Source organism: Emys orbicularis, chromosome 4 (genome assembly GCF_028017835.1).
Source record: "Emys orbicularis isolate rEmyOrb1 chromosome 4, rEmyOrb1.hap1, whole genome shotgun sequence".
In the NCBI taxonomy this organism is placed as follows: domain Eukaryota; kingdom Metazoa; phylum Chordata; order Testudines; family Emydidae; genus Emys; species Emys orbicularis.
Window position 1 is genome coordinate 84,979,813 of NC_088686.1, and position 15,179 is coordinate 84,994,991.

General features: G+C 36.8%; 1 protein-coding gene across 1 annotated transcript in view; it reads left to right on the forward strand.

The window, feature by feature from the left end:
* Positions 1 to 15,179, forward strand: part of LOC135877570 (golgin subfamily B member 1-like) — a 62,498-nt gene that overhangs the window by 34,198 nt on the left and 13,121 nt on the right. The window contains exons 20-21 of the mRNA XM_065403058.1: positions 80 to 10,918; positions 11,333 to 11,484. Coding sequence (XP_065259130.1) covers positions 80 to 10,918; positions 11,333 to 11,484 — 10,991 coding nt within the window. The remainder of the gene's footprint in view (positions 1 to 79; positions 10,919 to 11,332; positions 11,485 to 15,179) is intronic.

Below are 15,179 nucleotides of genomic sequence, written 5' to 3' on the forward strand. Positions count from 1 at the left end.
GGGTACTGGTCTCATAAGCAGGAGAGCAGTTTTTCTTCTCAACTAGCGTATTTTGTAACATTGTTTTCTTGATGTTTAGACCTTGAAACAGGGTGCCGTGGTAGAATTGATGCAACTGGAACTTAACCAGACAAATGAAGAACTTGACAGATTGAACACAAACCATTTAGAGGAGAGATCTCAACTAATTCAAGACCTCCAGCGACGTGAAAGAGAAATTGACAACCTCAAGGAAGTACTAGTGGAAAAAGACAAAGAAATGTCTGCCCTCTCTTCCAGTATGACTGAGTATTCTGAACAGATTGTCATTCTAAAACGCCAGATCCAGTGCAAAGAGGAAGAAATAAGAGAGATGGAAGAAGCATTGACAAAGGCTGAAAGGGAAACCCACTTACTCAAAGAAGTTCAAACAGCTGATGTAAGAGATACAAGCATGAAGATTTCTGTACTTTCTGAGCAGAGTAATATAATGGGGTTGGAACTGGAGAAATCTAAAAGCCAGACTGAAGCTAAAACCAAAGAAAACGAGGAGTTGATAAGGCAAATAAGTGAGAACAGCATAACAATTAAGGATCTACGTTCTGAAATCAAGTCCAACAAGGTTACATACCATAACAAGCTCATGGAGTGTGAGTCACAGATTACTTTGCTGAAAGAACAAATTAATAAAACTTCTGAAAAACTACAAGAAACCGAGGCAAAATACAGGGAAGAAACTAAATATTTGAAATCCCAGCTTGATGAAAACAGCTCTATAAAGGAGAAACTAAAGAGTTTGCTTAAAGAGAAGGAGAACAAAGAACAGAGTTTTGAGAAGGAGTTAAAATCAGTTAAAGATTTATACAACAAGCTAGTTTTGGAATCTGCAAATAAAGATGAAGAATTGGCTAAGTTATCCAGACAACTTGCAGAACATACTGAACACCAAGAAACAGTTAAAAACGTTTTACAAGAGAAACTAGAGACGATTACATCGTTGGAGCAAAAACTTCAGATTGTGGAGCAGCAAAGTGAAGAGACTAAACATAAATTAATTGGAGACCTGAAAGCCAAAGAGATGCAATTTGAAGAACTTAAGAACCACATAACTGAAAGACAAGAAATAGTTAGTAAGATGGAAGCAGAGACACAAACAGTTATTTTAATTAATAAGCAGTTGCAAGCAGCTCTTGAGGGGAAAGAAAAAGATTTGTCAGAGCAAATAAAAGGAAATGAACATCTGAGAAATATCATAGATACTGTGGAAAAAGAAAAGCAACAATTAGTCAGTGAAAATGAGAGTTTGTCCAAACTATTGGACATGAAGGAGTGTGAGCTGTTGAAGAGAAACAAGGCTGTAGCAGAGATGGAGAATAAGGTATCTGTCAGTGAAACAGAGTACCAAAAAACACTTTCAGAGCTAAATTATGATAAAGAGGTGTTAATGAAAAAGGTTGAGCAACTTTCAACATTTGTAGAGCAAAAAGAAAATTCAGTCACAGAGCAGCTGCTAGAGAAAACAAAGGAATGCAATGTGCTAACCAATCAGCTGTCTGAAAGCAGGGTGCTGACACAACAGTTACATGAACAAATACAATCATTCATCATTCAATTGAAGGATGCTAAAGACAGAGAAGTAGAAAAAGAAGAAATGCTAAATAATAAGTTGACTGAATGTAACACACTAGTCCAACAGCTCAGCCAGAGTGAGGAAAAAATATTATTATTGCAGAAAGAAATTCAAGACATAACTGTGGATTTTGAAGCTAAAGAAGAACAAATCCTTCACAATGTTTCCTTACGTAAGCAAGTAGAGGAAAATAAAGTGGATATGGAAAAGTTACAGAATGAAGTTCGAAAGCTTAAGGAGGCAAATATAAAGTTATCTCAGTCAGTGGAAGAGAGAGATTTTACTATAAAAAATCAAGATGTAGAGCTTGAGAATCTACATAAGCAGGTTGCTGAGAAAACCGGAAAAAGTGCAATGTTAAATAACCAAGTGGAACTACTAAGGAAAGAAGGGGATATGCTAAAACATGAAAAGGAAGACATTTCAGTTATATGCAGCAAAAAGTCAAGTGAATGTGCTGATCTTCAGTCTCAGTTGACGCAGCACCAGTCAGAAATTGTGTCAGTTAAGCACCAAGCACACATACTAAATCTAGAAAATGAAAAATTGAAAGTCGATATTGAAACAGTTAATGCTACAGTAATGAAAAAGTCAGATGAAATATCTGCCTTGACTTCACACATGTCTCAGCAAGATTATAATATTTTAGCTTTGAAGCACCAAATTGATAGCCTAACCATTGAAAATGAAAAATTAAAAATTGGTGTTGAGGAAAAAGACGCTCTCCTTTCTGAGAAGGAAGCTTTGATTCAGCAAATGAAAGAAATCAAAGTGGCAGGAGAAGGGCAGCATTTGAAAATAATTTCAGATTTGCAAAACCAGGTACAAGCTCTGAGCTCTGAAACCAGTCAGCTTAGACAGGCAGCACAAGAAAAAGAAAATGAATTTAAGAAGCAAGCCCAAGAATTAAAGTTGTTTAAAGATAAATCTGAGGAGTCTGATTTGCTTAGATTTCAACTGTCTGAGAATATGGAGATAATTTCTGACCTTCAGTGTCAGCTTAAAAATATGATGGAAAAAACAGCAGAATTGAATCAGTCAGTTATACAGAAAGACGAGTCTTTAAAGCAAAAGATAGATGAATATGTTAATTTGAAAGCACACATTTCTGAAGTACAGGAGTCTTTCTGTATGCAGCAAAAACAGTTAGAGTCTTTGACCTCTGAAGCAGAACAGTTAAAAACAATTGTTCTAGAGAAGGAATTGGCTGTCAGTAATGCCACATTAGTCAATGATAAATTGAAGACAGATCTTCATGACAAAGAGAGAGAATGTGAGGTCTTAAGAAACCAGGTTACAGATCTGGAAGAAGCCACACTAAAACTAAAAAAAGAGATAAATGATCAGAAGAAAGTAATAAATGATATTAGCCAGTCCATGCTAGAAAAAGAATCTTCTCTTGTGGAAAAAACAAGTCTCCTCAAAAAGCTAAGTGACAGAGCAAGTGAAGATGAAGAGAAGATACAGTTAGTTTCTCAGCTTCAGAGTCAGATGCATGAACTGACACAAGAAATACAAAAGTCCAAAGAACTGGCACAGGAAAAAGAAAATGCTTTCTTATCTCTGCAGGAAAAATTTGCAGCTCAGTATGAGCAAAGAAACACACTTAATGTATTACTTAGTAAGAAGGAGGAAGTTATAGCTGGGCTACTTAATTCATTAAACAAAAAAGATGTCAGTATACAGCTGGCAGAGAGCAACATTAGTGCTCTTACTAATGAGATAGAGATGCTTAGAGAGGAACTAGAGAAAAGTGCTGCAGCTGTGAAAAGCCTTACTAGTGTTTTGCAGGAAAAAGATGACAATTTTGCTATTAACCAGAAGAAAATTGATTCTCTGACAGTTGAACTGGACTCTGTAAAACGTGAACACCAAAAAGCACAGGACCAAATAAATATATGGAAACAAGATACACAGCAAAAAGAACTAACTTTACAGACTCTCTATGTGCAATGCACTGAACAGGCTAAAAATATTGAACATTTAAAGTCTGAGCTGAACAATGTACATTCCAAATCCTCTCAAGACTGCCGCGACAGCGCTCTTGTAATAGAGAGATTGCAGCAACAGGTGGATTCTTTAGTGAAAGAGAAAATTCTCTTACAAGAGACTATTGATAAGTTGATTGTAGAAAACAAAGAACTTATTACATACCAAAATCAGTTACAGCAAAAAACAGAAGAACTACAAGAAATTCATGAAAAACTAGAAGTCACTGAGAATTACTCAAGAATGCAGATAGATACTGTCAAACTGAAGATGAAGAATGAAAAAGAGCAGTTACAGATGCAGGTTAGTGTGAAGGGTGAAGAAGTCTTTGAATTAAAGCTTAAAATTGAAAAGTTAGAACAAAGTTTAGTTGAGTCAGAAAACAAGTGGGTAACAGAACTTGATAGGGCAACTCAGCAAAATGCCATTCTTAAGGAGCAGCTGAGCAGTTTAGAAAGTGAAATGAAACCAAAGGATGGTAAAATCCAGTCTTTGCAGCAAGAGCTGGATGTTATAAAAGAGGAGCTAACTGAAAGCCTATCTGCATTACTTAGTAGTAGACATTTCTTCAAAGAAAAGGATGCAGAGACTTCAGATGTTGGTCAGCAAGTTAGTAGTAGTAAAACTAAACTGGAAAAATTCTCTGCCATGGTATCCACTATTCTGAGCAAAGAAATGGAAGGAGAGGAATTTCAACTGCTTCTTTTAGAAAAGGAGAAAGAAATGGGTATTATAAAAGATAAGTTAAAAAGTATGCAGTCGATAGAGAAAGAAAAGGAGTTGTTGCAGAATGATCTTGAAAAGGTGAAAAATACCTGTCATTCTGAAATTGAATGTCTGTCAAAAGAAATGGCCACTGTCAAAGACACGTTGTATAAACAACAGTCTCTTGTGGAAGAAAGAGAAAAATTGTTAGCAGAAATGAACAAGGAAGTTAATTTGCTTCAAGAGAAGCTAGATAAATCAGAAAAAGAACTCCAAATCAGTCATGAGAAGTTGAACATTGAAGGTAAAAAAATAGTGAGTCTCCTAGAAGAAATGGAGAAAAAAGACCACCGGGTAGAAAATTTAACTTCACAGACTAACCAGCAGAACGATATAATTTCTGCACTAAATCAGCAGCTGAAAGAAAAGGATTGTTTTGTTGCTCAAGTCATGGAATCCATGTCTAATGAAATGGTGAAGTTTTCTGAAGAGCGAAGTATATTAAACACCAAACTACAGCACCTGGAAGCTGTTCAGAGTAGTTCAGTAGAAAATATTAATAGAGTATCCCAGCAACTTGAAGATTGTAAAACAGAACTGCAACATAATCAGGTTAAATTAAGCAACAAAGAAACTGCATTTAATGACTTAATAAGTGAAAAAGAGCAGCTGCAGTTTAATCTTGAGAAACTAGTTAAGGAAAAAGAGATCCTGAAAAAGAAGCTTCAAGCTGCATTGATAATAAGAAAAGACCTAATGCAAAAAATTGGAAAACTTGAAAGGATTGGACAGGAAGAAATAGAAAAAGAGCATAAAAAAACGGAGGAATTTTTGAAGAGGGTTGATGAGTTAACACATCAGTTGAAACTTGTTGAAACACAAAATAAAGATCTTGAGTCCCATCTTGAAACTCTGAAGCAACAGCTGTTTGAGAAAGAGTCCAAGATAAATAACATGAATGAAAGTTTTTCTGCCAAAGTATCCAGTTTGGAGCAGCTCGAGGACAGTGTTGCAAAGTTAAAAGATATCCTTGCTGAAAAAGAAAAAGTATCTGAGCAAAATCTAAAGTCCATGCAGGAAAAGGACTCTATGCTTGCTCACATGCAGTCTGTACTTAGTGAGAAAGAGAGAGAATATGGAGAGGAACGTTCTCATCTTCTTGCAACTCTTGAAAATCTCAAGGCTGAAATTGTAGACGAGGAGGAATTATTGAAAGATACTAATTTGGTAGAATCTTATGCTGGGGACATTGGTAATAATTCTGTGGATTTCAATAATGAAGTTAGTCAGCCAGGTCAATTAGAAAGAGATAAAGAAATCCTTCAAAAGAAACTTCAGGCATCACTTTTGACCTGGAAAGAAAATATTAAGAAATTGCAGAAAGAAAAGAAAGAATATGCTAAACTTGTAGCGGTATTTGATGAACAAACTAAAGACCTTGAACTCCTCAAAAATGAACACAAAGCACTCCAGGAAGTTCATCAAAGAAAGTGTAAAGAATTTGATTGTAATCAGTTGCTAATATACTCTCTACAGAAAGAGTTGGAGTCTCATGTAGCAGCACTTCAAGAACAAGAAACTATTGACCAAAACAAGTTGGAATCAGATGAACAAAAACATGAGGTTCAAGATGTGTTAGGAGAATCAGAACAGGCAGTGTTTGAAATGACAATGAAAGACAGTGAGTTAGAGGAACTAAGTAATGACTATACAAAACTTTGTGAAGAAACAAAAAGGTTAAAGGATGAGTTGAGAAAGACAGCAGTTGAACTTGGTGAGAAAACAGAAGAGACAGTAAACTTGAAGAATTCTATGAGTCAGCTGGAACAGCACTATAAGCAACACAAAGACAGCCTGTTCGTTGAGATAGGTCAACTGCAAGAAAAGTTGGGAAAATATGAGACTGAGGTAATGGACCTTAAAACTACGATTGAACGTATGAATAACGAGAAGGAAACTGTAATTAAAAAGAGTGTAGAGGATTACAAGACTATCCAGAAGGAATCTGAAAAATTGAAGGTTGATCTTGAACAAGCCAATATACAAGTTGCAGAAAAGAATGAGGAAATTAAGGAACTGCATTGTACTCTAATGGATTTCAAAGATAAGTTTGATCCGGAAAAGGAAATATTGAAAGAAGCTGTGCAGTTACAGCTCAGTTTGCAGGAAAGCCAGAAAGAGGCCAAACATTTTAAAATGGCATTTGAAGACATGAAGCAAGAGAGAGAGGAGTTCATCAACAGTTTGGAGAAATCCAATGCAGAATTACTCAATATGAAAAAGGAATTAAAACATTTCAGCGAAGAAAACAAAGAACTGTTGATGGAGTTAAGTATGCTACGTGAGAAGACTGTAGAAGCTTCTGAGGTTAGCAATACTGTGGTATTATGCAAGAAAGTTAAAGATGAAAATGCCACTGACAAGGAACTGGTACAGTCACATTCAGAAATTAATTTGCTCCACGGGAGATTACAAGACCGAGACATCTGTATTCAGTCACTGGAACATGATCATTCTGGGAGAGCTAAGCTAATAGAAGGAACAAAATATCAAATTCAGAAACAAACAAAAACAACCCCAGAGCAGATGGAGAAAAATATAAATGTGGATGAGTTTCAACCACAAGAGCAAAAGAATGCTGCAGATGAAAAGTCCAGAGAACATCTCCAAAGAAAGCTCCAAGCAGCCTTAATATCACGCAAGGAAGCCCTGAAAGAAAACAAATTTCTGAAAGATCAGGTTGACAGAATAACGTTAGAAAAAGAAGAACTGACCAATAAAGCATATACCCTTGAACGCTTGTTGTCTGAACTTGGCAGAGAAAAACAAAACTCAGATACTATTTCTTCATTGTGTGAAGAGGAGACCCTTGTTTCTGAAAATGCTAGACTGTTAACTGAAAATGAAAACCTAACTGCTGCATGTGAAAGTCTTAAATCTACCATGGAGACTATAGTTCAGGAGAAAGAGGCTTTTTCTTTCCAACTCAATACCTTAAAAGATTCTCAGACAGTTGAATTAACAGGATGGAAAGCTAAACATAATGAATTAAAGCAGGAATATGAGTCACTTCTGCAAGCCTATGAGAATATCAGTAGCAAAATAGCAGAAATGAGGCAGGTTATTGATGTCACTAGAAAAGAAAAGCAAGAAGCTATTCACAGATTCAATGAAAGGGAATCTGAAAAACATGAGCTTGAGAAACAGCTTCAAGAAGTCATTAATGAAAAGAAAGAAATAAAGGACCAATTGAAACAATTTGCTGAATCCAAACAATTGGAAATTGATGAATTACAGAGTGAAGCAGAAAGGCAGACACATGAACATGCATCAAGGATGGAAGAATACCAGCATCATCTTCATGGAGCTGCTCTGCAGAACAAGCAGCTAATGGAGGAAAATGAGCAATTGAAACACACTTCTGAAAACTTAAAGCAGGCTTTAGAGAAAACTGAGAATGAAAATGAGGTCCTTCATAATGACATGAATGTAACTAAATTAGCTTTGGAAAACCTGCAGGTTCAAATGGAAGTGTCCCAGACTGATATGCAGTCTAAAATCAGTGATGTATTAAATGAAAGAGAATCATTATTAAAGCAGATTGCTTTGTTAAATGATGATATTTCAGTAAAAGAGAGAAATATGCATATCCGAGAGCGGGAGAGAGAATTGATTTCCGAAAGAGTAAAAGAAACTGAAGAATCTTTGGACCAGAAAAACAACTGTCTATCAAAGTTAGAAAATGAATCTAGAAGTCTTAAACAAGAAATTGTTAGCTTAAATGAGAGAGTTAAGATTTTAGAAGATGACAAGTGTCTTCTACAGGAAGAACTTGAAAATGTGCAAGAAACTTCTTACAAAGTAAAAAATGAGAGAGAATTTCTGGAGACAGAGTTGCTTAACCATATAAAAAAAGTGGATCAGCTGACAGACAGGCTGAAATCTGCACAGTTACAAAATAGTTTGTTGATTCAACAGTTGGAAGACTTAAAGGCAGAGAAATGCAGTGTGATTAGGGAAAAAGAGGAACAACAGTTGCATCTTGTAAAAGTATTTGAGGAGAAAGTGAAATGTGCCCAGAGGGACAATAGTGGTACAAAAAACAAAACCAAAGAATTGCAAGAACTCTTAAAGGAAAAGCAGCAAGAAGTTAACCAGTTGCAAAAAGATTCTATTAAATTCCAGGAACTGATTCTGGACTTGCAAAGATCTGTGAAATTATCACAGTCAAAGAGTGAAAATTTTGAAAAAGATCTAAATAATACCACAGAAAAGCTCGCCAAGTCAAATGAAGAAATAGACAATCTGAATGAAAAGCTTTCTTCCCAAAAAGCTTTGTTGGATGAGTCAAAGAGTGAACTGGAAAGGCTTGCAGCTGAGAATTTAAGTGGGAAAAGGGAACTTAAGAAGAAAGAAGACCAACTACAAATTCAAAGGAGAGAATTTGAGAAAGAATTAGAGCTTGGCCTTGAGCAACTGAAAACAGTTCACAAAAGAGAATGGTTGAACCTTGAGGAAAGACATAATATTCTTCAGAGGGAGAAAGACAGGGCTGTTAGTGAGCTTCATCAGTTGCAAGAGGAAATCAATATTAAGGACTCTCAAAACAAGAAACTTCAAGCTGATTTGAATGCAACTTTGGCCAGATTAGCAGCTTTTACAAAATGTATGTCCTCTCTTCAAAATGACCGGGACCGGGTAATTGGTGAAATGAAAACCTGGGAAATACAGTTTAAAGAGGTTATTCAAAATAAAGAGAAACAGATGGATGACAGTAGTAAGAAAATAATGTCCTTACAAGAAGAAATGAAGGACAAAGTGGCTCAGATACAGGAACTGAAGATTAAGTATTCCATGTTAGAAGAATCCAAGAATGAAATGCACTTGTGGCAAAAATCTGTAGATACACAACACTACAGTGAGCTGTGTAGAATAAAGGAAGAAAATGTGACTCTTATCAACAGACAACAAGAATTGGAGATTGCTCTTCAGTCAAAAGAAGCAGCTTTGCAAGCACTGCTTAAAGAAAATAATTCTCTTAATCATCTTATAGAGAATAGTAGTGATGCAAGAAGAGAGATAAAAGCATTGGAAAGTAATTTTGCTAGAAAAGAACAGGAATTACAACAACTTCTATTTGAAAAGGAAAAGACCCGTGCAGAGTTGGAAAAACAGATTGCCATTTCTCAGCAAATGAAGGTAATGCTGAACAACAAAGATACAGAAATTTCTCTACTGATTTCTTCTAAGGGTGGGGAGATTTCTGGATATCTAACTCAGATACAGACTCAGCATAGAAAACAGATTAATGAGTATGAACAGCAGATAAGGTCTCTGCAAAAAGAGAGAGAACAATCTGATGAGGCCTGTCAGAGGATGGAAAATGAATTGAAAAATCTCCAGATGAAAGCAGACAAAGCAATTCAAGATAAGGCTGAGATTGCTAGTGAAATTGATGCCTTTAAAAAATCAATGTCATCTCTCCAGTATGACAGAGATGATCTCTTTTCTAAATACAAAGATCTGGAGCATCATCACCAAAATGTTTTAAGTCAGAAAGACAGTCTATTAGTGAACAGTGCTAGTGAGAACAGTGCCCTGAAACAAGAATTAAGAAAACTTTTGAATCGGATAGATGATCTTCATTCTGAAAATGCAATGCAAAGTGCACAACTAATAAAGTACAGGGAAGATCTTAACCAAGTTTTGTCATTGAAAGATCATCAGTTGAAAGAGTTGCTTAAACAGCAACTGGATAGCATTAAGAACCTTGAACAGGAAAAAATTGATCTTCAGAAACAAATCAAAGAAATGCAGCTGACTAATAAATTGCAAAAGGAGAGTACAGAATCTTTAGAACATGAAAATCAAAAATTAACTTCCAAAGTTAAAGACTTAGAGTCTCTAATTGCATCAATAAACAAAGAGAAGCTAGTTTCTGAATCTGGAGAGAAACCACAAACTAGGGGGAGCCGGCAACATAAGCAGAATAAAGATTTCAAGGCTAGTGTACAACCTGGTGAAAAACTTCAGGACAAGTTTCAAGAAGTCCAGAACGTAGTAGGCAAAAATACAAAAGATGTAGAAGATAAATACAGTATGATAGCATTTGAACACGATGCTAACTTCCTGTGGAAGGAAGCTGATGCATCTTCAGAGAAGAGGCTATTAGAAGCACAATTTCAGAATAAAAAATTGAAATCCCAAAATGAGTCCTTTGGAAAAGCAATGACTGCTTTGCAAGATGATAGAGACAGATTAATAGAGGATTTCAAGGTACTTCAGAGTAAATATGCATCTGAACTCAAGTCTGAAAAAAAAAGAGCAGATGAACTTGAAGCTGACCTGAATTATTTTAAATCAAATCTCTTCAGTGTACTCAAAGAACATACTTTTTTGAACCCAGTGCTTATTGATGGTGAAAAGATCACTCTTGATCAGTTCGCTGATGAAATAGAAAATTTGTGCAAGACATTAATCACCCAAGACCGTGAGATTACCAGGCTCTCGTCAGAGTGTGGGAATTATGTTCAACAGATTGATGCCTTTTCCAAGTCCATGGCTAGTCTTCAGGATGACCGAGACAGATTGCTGCAGGAGCTCAGCAAGTCAAAGGTAGTTCATGAAACTAAACAGGGCATGGCTTCATTTCCCATTGCCTCTGATGGCATCAATGAGATAAATTATCTTAAAAGCAATTTGGAAATATTTCAGATGGATAGGGAGTGACTGGTAAACTTTGATTAGATGTGTTATGTAAAGTTCAAAGAAAAATGCAAGGAGTTAGTCTGTCTCTTTTGGAGACTTGTGACGTTTTAATTTACTAATTTAGCAAAATACTAAGAAAAATGCAGGTTGAACAAGGAAAGCACAATTAGAATCAGACTGGTATCTTAGACAACAGGGACCAGTACAAACAAGAGAGGAATGAGAGGAAGCCATGTTTCTACAAATATAGTTTTGGTACTAACAGGGATTTTTCTGTCATACAGTTTTTATTCTTGTTTACCAAACCTGTTTTTCATGTAGGCTAAAGAAGGAGCTAGCCTTGCATCTGTTGAGATAGCAAAACTAAAGACCAAGGTAGATGACCTCGAGAGAGCCTTGCATCAGACAAAAGCCTTCCAAGAGGAAACTGAGATACAGATATCATCATACCAGAATGAACTAGCTGGATTAAGGTACAAATATTGGATTGAACAAAAAGTATAAATTGCTTACGTAAAATAATCTTTAGTGGGATACAGTAGACAAAATGAAACATCCTTATACAATTACCTGACAAACAAAAAAGGTTTACAGTTCACCAAAAAATTGCTGTGGAATGGTTTCCATTATGTGTGATGTATTTCTGTGACCTTTTCTTTTGCTCCTCATTAACTTCATTCCTTTATATAGTGAAATCTTGCTCAACATAAAAGACTCTAATGGGCCTACTTGGGAGCTGAATTTTCTGTCTTGTTTGGTGGCTTTGATATGTAAAATTTTAGTTTGGGTCTTTGTAATTAATTTCTTTGCTAGGTATTATATTGCTCCCTAGAAGATTAACCATTAATCATTTCTATGCAAAAGATGCATTTCCCACAAACAGTAGCTGCTCTTGTAAGACAGCTCGAGATGTTGGAAAGTTTGTAAGCTGTGCAAACTGCTCAGCTTAAGTCATAGTAATACTGAAAGTCATCCCAGGTTGAGGTTTGAGCTGAATCCATGCTCCAGCAGGGGTTCACTTGAATTTTGTTCACATCTCAAACTTTTGGAAAACGTTTTGGCGCTACATGGGTATATGTAAACTTTGGGCCTGATCCTGCAAGAAACTGAGTGCCCTTCACCCGGATGGAAACCAGTGGGAATTTTTTAAATGGTTAGCATCCCTTAGGAGGCACACCACTGGATCTGAATGTTTATTGGGATGCCGGTCAGAGCGTATTTCTAGTTCAAGCCTGTGGGAAAGGACACGTTGAAATTAACAGGGGTTTTTTCTCTCTCTAACTAACTACCTCAGACTCCTCCATACAGTTGGAAGTGGGAAATAGATTGTGATGGTTCATTTCAGCAGAAGCCATTTTCACTCTGTATCTGAGACTGGTGTGCAGTGACCTAGAGCATTTCCCAGCAGTTATTGGAAGCCATCTCATCTTAGTGATATTGTGGTTCAAATAAAGGATCTCAGTGTTTTTACAAGAAATAGTTTATTTTCTTGAGATCGGAGCTCTCCTGTTGCTGACGAGCTGAGGCCCAACCCCACTTTGGTACTAGTAAATACTTGCCAACAGACATGAATCCATCAAACCTAATTCTAGCAGTGAGATTTAACCACGGGGGGACGTGAATGAAGAGCATTCCAAAGTAACCTGCCCACCAATTCCCTCACAGAGCTCACAAATGACTTTCAATCATAAGTGGGAAGGGTTTGCACTCCCCTAATGTCGTGCATGACACTGTCACGCGTAGCAGTGTTGCCCAGAGATACAATTTGTTTCCTTAGTAAAGTGATTTGAGTCTACGTAAAAGCTATCCAGGTCATCAGGATTTCAGTACATTTAAAGTTTAGTAGAAGCCCTCATTCTGGGGGAGTGGCACTATATGTGAAAGAAAATGTAGAATCAAATGAAGTAAAAATCTTAAGTGAATCCACATGTTCCATAGAATCTCTATGGATAGAAATTTCATGCTCTAATAAGAATATAACATTAGGGATCTATTATAGACCACTTGACCAGGACAGTGATAGTGATGATGAAATGCTAAGGGAAATTAGAGATGCTATCAAAATTAAGAACTCAATAATAGTGGGGGGATTTCAATTATCCCCATATCGACTGGGAACATTTCACTTCAGGATGAAATGCAGAGATAAATTTCTCGATACTTTAAATGACTGCTTCATGGAGCAGCTGGTACGGGAACCCACAAGGGGAGAGGCAGCTCTAGATTTAGTCCTGAGTGGAGCGCAGGAGCTGGTCCAAGAGGTAACTATAACAGGACCGCTTGGAAATAGTGACCATAATACAATAGCATTCAACATCCCTGTGGTGGGAAGAACATCTCAACAGCCCAACACTGTGGCATTTAATTTCAAAAGAGGGAACTATGCAAAAATGAGGGGGTTAGTTAAACAGAAGTTAAAAGTACAGTGATTAAAGTGAAATCTCTGCAAGCTGCATGGGCGCTTTTTAAAGACCCCATAATAGAGGCCCAACTTCAATGTATACCCCAAATTAAGAAACACAGTAAAAGAACTAAAAAAGAGCCACCGTAGCTTAACAACCATGTAAAAGAAGCAGTGAGAGATAAAAAGACTTCCTTTAAAAAGTGGAAGTCAAATCCTAGTGAGGCAAATAGAAAGGAGCATAAACACTGCCAAATTAAGTGCAAGAATGTAATAAGAAAAGCCAAAGAGGAGTTTGAAGAACGGCTAGCCAAAAACTCCAAAGGTGGTAATAAAATGTTTTTTAAGTACACCAGAAGCAGGAAGCCTGCTAAACAACCAGTGGGGCCCCTTGATGATCGAGATACAAAAGGAGCGCTTAAAGACGATAAAGTCATTGCGGAGAAACTAAATGGATTCTTTGCTTCAGTCTTCACGGCTGAGGATGTTAGGGAGATTCCCAAACCTGAGCCGGCTTTTGTAGGTGACAAATCTGAGGAACTGTCACAGATTGAAGTGTCATTAGAGGAGGTTTTGGAATTAATTGATAAACTTAACATTAACAAGTCACCGGGACCAGATGGCATTCACCCAAGAGTTCTGAAAGAACTCAAATGTGAAGTTGCGGATCTATTAACTAAGGTTTGTAACCTGTCCTTTAAATCGGCTTCTGTACCCAATGACTGGAAGTTAGCTAATGTAACGGCAATATTTAAAAAGGGCTCAAGAGGTGATCCCAGCAATTACAGACCGGTAAATCTAACGTCGGTACCGGGCAATTTTGTCAAAACAATAGTTAAGAATAAAATTGTCAGATACATAGAAAAACATAAACTGTTGAGCAATAGTCAACATGGTTTCTGTAAAGGGAAATCGTGTCTTACTAATCTATTAGAGTTCTTTGAAGGGGTCAACAAACATGTGGACAAGGGGGATCCAGTGGACATAGTGTACTTAGATTTTCAGAAAGCCTTTGACAAGGTCTCTCACCAAAGGCTCTTACGTAAATTAAGCTGTCATGAGATAAAAGGGAAGGTCCTTCATGGATTGAGAACTGGTTAAAGGACAGGGAACAAAGGGTAGGAATAAATGGTAAATTCTCAGAATGGAGACGGGTAACTAGTGGTGTTCCCCAGGGGTCAGTCCTTGGACCAATCCTATTAAACTTATTCATAAATGATCTGGAGAAAGGGGTAAACAGTGAGGTGGCAAAGTTTGCAGATGATACTAAACTGCTCAAGATAGTTAAGACCAAAGCAGACTGTGACGAACTTCAAAAAGATCTCACAAAACTAGGTGATTGGGCAACAAAATGGCAAATGAAATTTAATGTGGATAAATGTAAAGTAATGCACATTGGAAAAAATAACCCCAACTATACATACAATATGATGGGGGCTAATTTAGCTACAAGAAGTCAGGAAAAAGATCTTGGAGTCATCATGGATAGTTCTCTGAAGATGTCCACGCAGTGTGCAGAGGCAGTCAAAAAAGCAAACAGGATGTTAGGAATCATTAAAAAGGGGATAGAGAATAAGTCTGAGAATATATTATTGCCCTTATGTAAATCGATGGTACGCCCTCATCTCGAATACTGCGTACAGATGTGGTGGTCTCATCTCAAAAAAGATATACTGGCATTAGAAAAGGTTCAGAAAAGGGCAACTAAAATGATTAGGGGTTTGGAACGGGTCCCATATGAGGAGAGATTAAAGAGGCTAGGACTCT